Source organism: Plectropomus leopardus, chromosome 5 (assembly GCF_026936395.1).
Source record: "Plectropomus leopardus strain MGB_pleo_1.0 chromosome 5, ASM2693639v1, whole genome shotgun sequence".
Taxonomy (NCBI): domain Eukaryota; kingdom Metazoa; phylum Chordata; class Actinopteri; order Perciformes; family Serranidae; genus Plectropomus; species Plectropomus leopardus.
The window spans coordinates 9,956,255-9,964,385 of record NC_142180.1 but is presented as its reverse complement, the minus strand read 5'-3'; the positions used below and the strand labels follow the sequence as shown (position 1 = coordinate 9,964,385).

Here is an 8,131-nt window from a genome sequence, read left to right as displayed (position 1 = left end):
AGAGGATCCATTAACTCTGTGCTAATGTCAGAATGGGAGGTGCAACTGTTTTAAAGAGGAGAGGAAAAAAGACTCTGATGGAAACTGAAGTAAATATTACGTGTTCCAGTGTCAGATCAGGTGCCACCACAGTGACACAGTTCTCCTTTTGGTGATCAGTTGCGACAGCTCGACTTTCAAACTTTCTCTGTCCAAAGTCCGTTACTGGGTATATGCCATACACTTTCTGTTTCAAATTAAAAGCCCTCTAGTGTTTCATACGCTACCACTGGATCCCAACCTGGGGTTCCCTATCCCACTGTGGGCCGCCAAATCTTCCCAGTGGGGTTGTGAAGACCTCTTGACTTTTAAGGGGGTTTACGAAACTAAAATAAATAAACTGTATAAACAATAGGTGAGTAAGGTAGGCAAGTAAGATGGTAAGTAAATGCAATTGTTATTTTCAAAGTTTAGATTAATGTTCAAAATGTAAACTTCTTCTCTGTGAAGACCTGAACACAAGCTACATTCACAGAAACTCCACTATCTGCAAAACAGCCTGATCCTGCTTTAGAAAAGATGGCTAAGCAAAATGAATTCTGCCAAAAAGAAGCTGTTGGCAGAGTGTATGATTGTTGAATATTTGTAAAAGTAAATAATGCAGGGAATTCTATAAAAAGTTTTTAAAAATATTGGGAAAAGTCATCTCTGATGCATTATTCACGTGAAATGATGTGCTCAATGGGTTAACTGTACAGTGTAGCAGGTCTTCTCTACTGTTGTTGAAATATCCCTTAAATATGGTATTTAGTCAGGGGTCATCAGTTTACTTAAAATTACATATATAGGTGTGTATGTGGGTGTGTGTGAGATTTACTTCACAGTATATTATTTCATTAAATACTGCCTCAAAAATCTGTTAAAAGGTCGTAGTGCATCATTAATATATTGATTCATAGTATAGAATGTCACAAAGAAGTCATCGTGTGATAAATCATTACAATGAAAAGTCAGGACTTTTCATTTTTATGACACCGGCATGCTCACTGTCGGGTCAATTTCGGCCACAGTGGTGGGTACCCAATATAGACCAAAACTAAGAGAGAAAAAAGAAGAGAAAAAAAAAGAAAGGAGCAGCTTACCTTCGAGCAGTGGTGGAGTGGTCTCTGGGTGGTCACAGGTACTCCTGTGTAGGAAAGACAGTTAGAAAGAATAGAAAAGACAAAACGCTGATGCGTTTCAGCCTGGTGGCCTTCCTCACAGTGTCGCTGTTCTGCACCGGCGTGCTGAGGTAATTAGGTAGGTGCGTCATCATTGAGTGGTTACGTGACATCCCCAGTCACATGACATGTAGGCCTAACTCAAAAAATATATACATATATTTTTTTTAAGTCAATTTCTTTGTTCAAGCCTGGAAAGGTCATGACATCCAGTTTTTATAATCCAGTATGTTTCTCTTTGGAGACGTTTTTTGACGGGTCCAACCCCTCTTGTGGACGGCCTGATGCGAGAAAGTTTCATTGCTGAAATGTCGTGCTATGGGTTAGTCTGCATTGTTAGTTTTGATGGCATGTTTGAGTTCACCGATGCGGCCCATAAGTCCGCTTTTAGAACGTCTCACGCAGAAACATCCACAGGGGCAGGTGAGGCGGTAGACGTGGATGGTGTCACCGTTAATGAAGTCGAAGTTGGTAGGTTGGTAGGTTTATTTTTAGATCCGTGAATGTCTGGGTGCATATAATAATGTGAAAAAGTTTACAGCTGCTGCATTTGTAGGTGCCAGCGGGTCTTTTGAGCCATGATTCAGGTTTTTCTCGGTTGGTAGGTAGCTGTGTACAAGGTGGTCTCTGATGCAGGAGGAGGAGAAAACAAGCAGATCCTGAAAGAGCTTGCAGAGGGTCTGATCACAGGCGAGAATGTTCCAATTGGATTTGATGATGTCTTTAATACGGGCTGCCTGGGAACTGTATGTAATGGTGAAGTAAGTTTGGTTGGAGTGGGCCATAAAGTGGACCGGCTCTGTCTTGCGTGGCAGCTCTCTGGCAGGCTTGTGAGATGAGGTGGGGTCTGTAGTGGCACCCTCTGAATCAATCAGACATGGAGCGTGATTGAGTGGTGAAGTCCTCCTCCTGGTAGCAAGTTCTTTTAAGGCTTTTAAGGCGTAGAAACTGTACGTATTGGATGTTCGACTTCAAGTGGGGAGGATGAGAGCTATCAGCATGAAAGATTGTGTTCTGGTCTGTGCTTTTTTGGAGATGGTGTTGTCCAGAAAGTGAATTTTCTCCTAAGGGTGCACCAGGGACAGTCTGATATTTCTGTTGGTTGAGTTAAGGTATTTGTGGGAGTCCTGTAGGTCACCCCCCTCCCCCCAGTTAAAAATGACATGGTGACATGTTCTTCTTCCCATAGGACAAGAAACAGATTTGCATAATTAGGTGCAATTTCTTTTTACTTTACATTTTTATGAGTAACTTTTCTTTTTTAAAATAACATTTTACTATGCTATGACTTAAAAAAAATGAATTGAATAATATTCAGTTATTTGTTTATGGATTTAATGTAATAATATGCTATAGCTTTTTCATCATTTAAATGAGAAAAGTCACACCGCAAAGACGTGTTTCTTAAAAATGTATTTATTTTGTAAATAGAACCGCATCTTCATAAACATCACCTATAAGACAGATTTACAGACAGAGAGGAGGGAGGACAGACAGACAGCGAAAGATATCAGTCAACAGAAGAGTGATGATGGGGGTTTAATAACTGTGTGGTTCAGCATGACTTACTGATAAGAGGAGAGAACAAAAATGATTTCAATGAACCTTTAAACATTACACAGCCTCAACCCCAACTGGCTGACGCTGATTCACAGAAATCAGTTTTCCAAGAGCACCGCAGCACTAAAAACATTTCCATTTCTAAGCATTTTTTCAATTTAAAATTTTCTCAGTTTTTTTCTGACATTACATTTCTGACATTTATGGTAACAATGCCCATAAATTTGTTAATGGAATACATCTGGATCCACGTCTGGATGATAATGTTACTTAAGTGACCAATTTACATTTTTTCATTTTTTTTACTTTACACTTCTGTAGACAGAGTTTAACAGCTCTTCACAAGGTATCCAATTAAACTTGGATGGTGCTTCTGATGGGTGACGTGATCATCATCAGATGTGGATGCGTGATCAAATTTTAAATGATGTTTTAAATGATCTTTTGCTTCAGGAAACCCCAGAGGCCTTGTGTCTAAACCCTGCTGCTCTTTTGAAATACAGCTAATATATTATCAGTACTGCCATGCTTTGGAGAATCAGGTCTATGTTGGTGCTAATGTCACATCTGATCTTAAAAAAATATATAGCATCTGTTTTCTGCATGAACAGCAGCAAAGATGTCTCTGAAGGGCCACTTGGGCCGGATTACATTTGAAAATATGTACCTGGATATACAGTCTGGATAAATGCGCAACTAAATAACACGGATAAATATAAAGACCCAAAGTGTTACAAAATGATAAATACATAACAAAAAAGATAAACAATCTTGTAGACCAGCACAGATGTGTTTTTATTTGATGTTGCTTATTTTATCATTAACTCTGTCAGTTAAGATGTCTCTTCCTTTGACAATAAGGATTTCTGGAAAAAGAGGATGTAGAATTATTTGAATGGGTTTTTGTATTATTTATTAGTCTTGGTGAAACAATTGTTTGTTTTTATCATGTAACTTTTATTTGTCACATGTTTGTTTGCATTTGTTTATTTGGTCAGAGTGTCAGATTTATTTAATTTTGAACACTTTGGGTCTCCGTAGCTGAGCACAAGGGGGCATCAGAACTGCACGTACGCTGCAGGTGTTTCTGCTTTTGGCTTGAGGGGACTTGTCTCATCTCCTCTAGAGTTTGTTGCTCATTCCAGAGAAGGGTTGTCCATTTTGGTATGTTTTTTTTCATTAAGTGAGGATATCCTTGCAGCAATAAATTTAACCCTTTTTAAGGTATGTAGGGCCTACTTCCAGATTTATTACTGTACTTGCATACAAAAATAAGGGTCAAAATGACTGCAGCAGAAGCCAAAATATCCTGATTGTTTATGGTCATCATATGGGTCAATGAAAAAAAATCATTCCTATAATGCAACTAAATATCATCTTACCAGCTACTCATGCCTGTTACATGCCCTCATCTTTCAAACTTTATGGCCTTAGCTTACAATAAAGGTCACTTTTTTGAAGTCTAAAAAACTCATTTGATATCTTGGACTTCAAAAAGCTGCTTTCAGAGCCACAGAGGACATAATGATACAACTATTTCCACAGGCTGAGTAGTGTCCTCTATAACAAGTAAATAAACTTGTATAAAATTAGTAGATTAACAACATTGACATATTTTTCTTAATCCAGGAACAGATTATATGTATCAGAAGTGTATCCAGGTAGACATTAAAATCAGATATGTTAAGAAAAAAAATCAAAACAATTTCTATTGCAGATGTGTCCATATTATCACCTGTTGAGTTGAACAATGGAGTGATCTAACTGAAACTTTCCAAGCGTCATGTTGCTCTTTTAAATGTCCTGTAACATAACTATCATCCTGTTTATTTTTAGGCTGACAGCTCCCACCTGCACTTTGACTTTTCAAACAAAAACAGAGCTTAGAGCTACAACCTCCCGATTCACATCTAAGATCAAGTAAAACATCGTGGAAAGTTGCTGCATTGAGGCCATGTACAGGACACATATATTGCAATGATATGGAAGAAAAATTCAACACAAACCAACTAAAAAGTACCGCAATATTAAATAGACACTTTCATTGTCAGTTGCACCTGTACCAACAGAGATCATACAACAGGCCCAGGTATGCATCAAACAGCGTACTATATTGAAAATAAACATCAATAATGTTACTTGATGAATTGACTGAAAATATTGACGCTCTGATTTTTAAAAAAATAATAACAGACATTTTCCTATGACGGTTTGTTCCCTGTGTGAGCTGAGGCATGTACCGGTCGTTGTTGATGTCAAGTTTAAAACGGTTGTCTTGTCTACGTTTCGCCTTTATGAATCGACTGAATTCTTCGTTAAAAAAAAAAACAGAACAAACAAAAAAATGATTTTATCCTCGTTTGAACTTTTTTGGAAGAAAATACATAAAACCAAGCATCAAAACCCTTGACCTGCGGGGCAACATGTGGCCACAAAGATCATAGCAAGAGCTTAGAACAATGCTACGTATCGCACCGTCTTCAACCACCATGGCTGCCGTACGAGAAAAACACCAAAACTTACACACACACGCACGCACGCACGCACACGCACACGCACACGCACACACACACACACACACACACACACACACACACTTTAACAGGTGGGTAGAACAAAACAGCAAAAGCGTGATTCGGATGATTTCAATGGTGACAGACGAGCAATGGTTGGAGAAACAACAAAATATGATTCCGATATGTGACTTGTGCAAACGCTCTGCTTTTCTTCTCATCTCTGTAGAATTAGATTCATCTGATATAGCTTTCTCTCCAAAGATAGAGACATTCTGCCGTCTGGGTCAACGTGCACCAGCCGTGATCTGGAAAAGCAACTCGCCATTAAAGCCATTTTTGTCTCTCTAAAACAAAAATGGTACCGTTATCTGATCCGACACTCAAGTAATATTTTCAGGCAACTGGGAGGGATGATTCTAGCCATAAAACCTCATCAAGTCAGCTTCCAACACCGACCCCGTTACCTCAAAATACTCCCCCGTGAATCATGGTCTTTAACGCTGAGATGCCTTTGCTAACCCGGCTGAGAAAAAGGCATTCAAGGGGAACAAGACTCCAAACACAAAGTGACAACAACAGGCCCAAACAGCTGCAGTACCTTCAATAATCTATCAATAACCTCTTAAAAATGTATGGCTTTTTAAACAGACCCCATCAAGCCTCCTTCAGAACAACGCAGCGGGGAGACAGAGGTCTGAACAGTCAGACAAGAAAGCAGCACTAACAATAATAATAGTCTTTTTAACAAAGATATATACGCTTCTGTACAATCAGGCACAAAAATAAACACTTTTTTTCTTCTAAACTCCAGTCGAATCCTTTGGTCTTTGGTTCCACGGTGGAGATGAATCTCCTCGAACAGTATCGACGGCGTTCTGTCAGGAAACAAGTCTAGACACTAACAGAACCAGCAAGGCTCTGAAAGCTACAGGTAATCTAACTTTTTCCCTTTCCATCTGAATGAAAAGGTGCAGCGAGGCCGACGGCTCAAAGAGGAAGTTTATGTAGCGTCCAATGGAAGCAACATGATGTTGAGCCTCAGCTGCTAGCTGAAAGCTCTGAGATCTATTTCTAATGTAGTCCGACTTCGCAGAGCTTCCATCCTGGTGCTACATCCTGGAAACTGGTGTCTATAAGCCACCTCGGTCCTGTGTTGAGGTTAATCAGCATGTCGAAACCGGGTTGTTAGGTTTAACGTCCGTAGGCTGCTATGCTTTGGGCAGGACTGCTGCCTGACATGAAAAAAAAAATCAAGATTGTCATGAATCTTCATTCCATGTCCACAAATTTGTAAGACGTACAAGATCATTTTAATGCCAGTTGCAAGAAAAAATAAGTCTGGCAACTGTGCTAAAAAAAAAAAAAAAAAAAAAAAATAGCTGCATGAGAGTTCATGTACCTGGGCTGATCTCAGAGGGAAGCACCAGTGAGCTGACACGTCTTCTTTGACCTTTAAAAACTTCCTGAATTCAAATGTTTTCAGATACTTGTGATTGCTGAGACTCTGAAAGCAGCAGGAATCTGATAACTGCTCAGGTGCCGAGTTGATCTTCCTTCAGGAGCAGCTCCACAGATGTCTAACTTCATGCCATGCTGATGTGCCACACTTCATGTTTTATTTCCTTCCACGTCTCAGCTCCCATCTCAACCTTGCTACTAAGAACTGATTCACTCGGGGAAAACATATCGGTGGAGTCGAAAGAAGCCCGCTGCACTGAGCTGAGTCCTTTGGTTTCAAATAATGCATCCGCGTTGCATCCAGCTGACAATGCACTGAGCTTAAATAGAAATAGGTTTATAAAATGGTGGCAGCGGGGTGATTATGTTCTCCTAGCGGAGTAGAAGCGCTCCCCCAGCTCTGCCTGTTACAGTCAGCGGCCCTGGGAGTCAGCAGTGGGTGGCCTCGATGGGCGACAGCGTCAGGATGCTGCGATCATTGGAGTAGAAGTTCTCCGTGTCGCTCCAAGACCTGAAAACAGGCAGCAGTGACTGAGGGTTAGGAGACTTACGGAGTGTGTGTGTGTGTGTGTGTGTGTGTGTTCGGAGCTAACACACTGTTGTGCAGAGGTTTGCGATTACAATCTACATAACCAGGCTGGAAGAAGCAGAGAGAAGAGAGGGATGGAAGAGTGAGGAGTTAGTAAATGGGTGTGATGGTGTTAGTGATGAGTTTCTGAAGTCTCGCCTCATAAACTCACTCTAATCCAGGTCTGTCGGGGCAGTTTCAGAGAATTTGACTTGAACAAATATTTTTTTCAATCAGTGATGGGGTCCTCCAAGAATACACTATTGTTTGCCAAAGTTGGAACAGCATTGGTTATTTAACATGAAACATTTCTGTATTTCTGTGGGTCCTGTCCTTACTTTATTCTTTGGTTTAAAGAGAGCAACTTTCAGTTTCTGAGTGATGGGAGGCAACTACCCCCCCCCCCAAAAAAAGTAATCCAGAGTACTTTTGAAAGAGGCATGTTTTTTTTTGTTTTTTTAATTGATTTTTTTGTTAAGTCAGGGTAAAGAAAAAATAAGTTCTGAGTTTGAAATGCAATGGAAAACTGTATTTTTACCACCCAGCTAAATTTGAATGATTAAAAAATTGCCATGTATATAAAATTACATTAAAATTTGTTTTTCAGGGTGCCCACTAGCTCACCTGGTAGGACGGGTGCTTTTGACGGTCAGCAGCTTGATGGTCTTTTCACCCATTTTCAGAAATTCTTTTCGAACATGTTCGTGTTTACAAACAAACTTCTGATTCTACTCTGGACTTTGTACTATGAATTGAATGAATTATGAATTGAAGAATGACAAGAAGTACACCAGGTAGATAATTTGTGAGGGGCCACAAAGTCCATCTGT

The 8,131-nt window shown here is 39.9% G+C and overlaps 1 protein-coding gene across 5 annotated transcripts in view; it reads right to left on the bottom strand.

Moving 5' to 3' along the window:
* Nucleotides 1–2,599: 2,599 nt before the first annotated feature.
* Nucleotides 2,600–8,131, bottom strand: part of atp11b (ATPase phospholipid transporting 11B) — a 65,573-nt gene continuing 60,041 nt past the window's right edge. For 4 of the 5 annotated variants that reach the window (XM_088077480.1, XM_088077481.1, XM_042514192.2 and 1 more), the window contains one exon: nt 2,600–7,244. Coding sequence is in view for 2 of the 5 variants with exons in the window: in XM_088077481.1 (XP_087933607.1) it covers nt 7,163–7,244 (82 nt within the window). In the remaining 3 variants the exon portion in view is untranslated. The remainder of the gene's footprint in view (nt 7,245–8,131) is intronic. The other variant, XR_015776583.1, reaches the window with a different exon arrangement.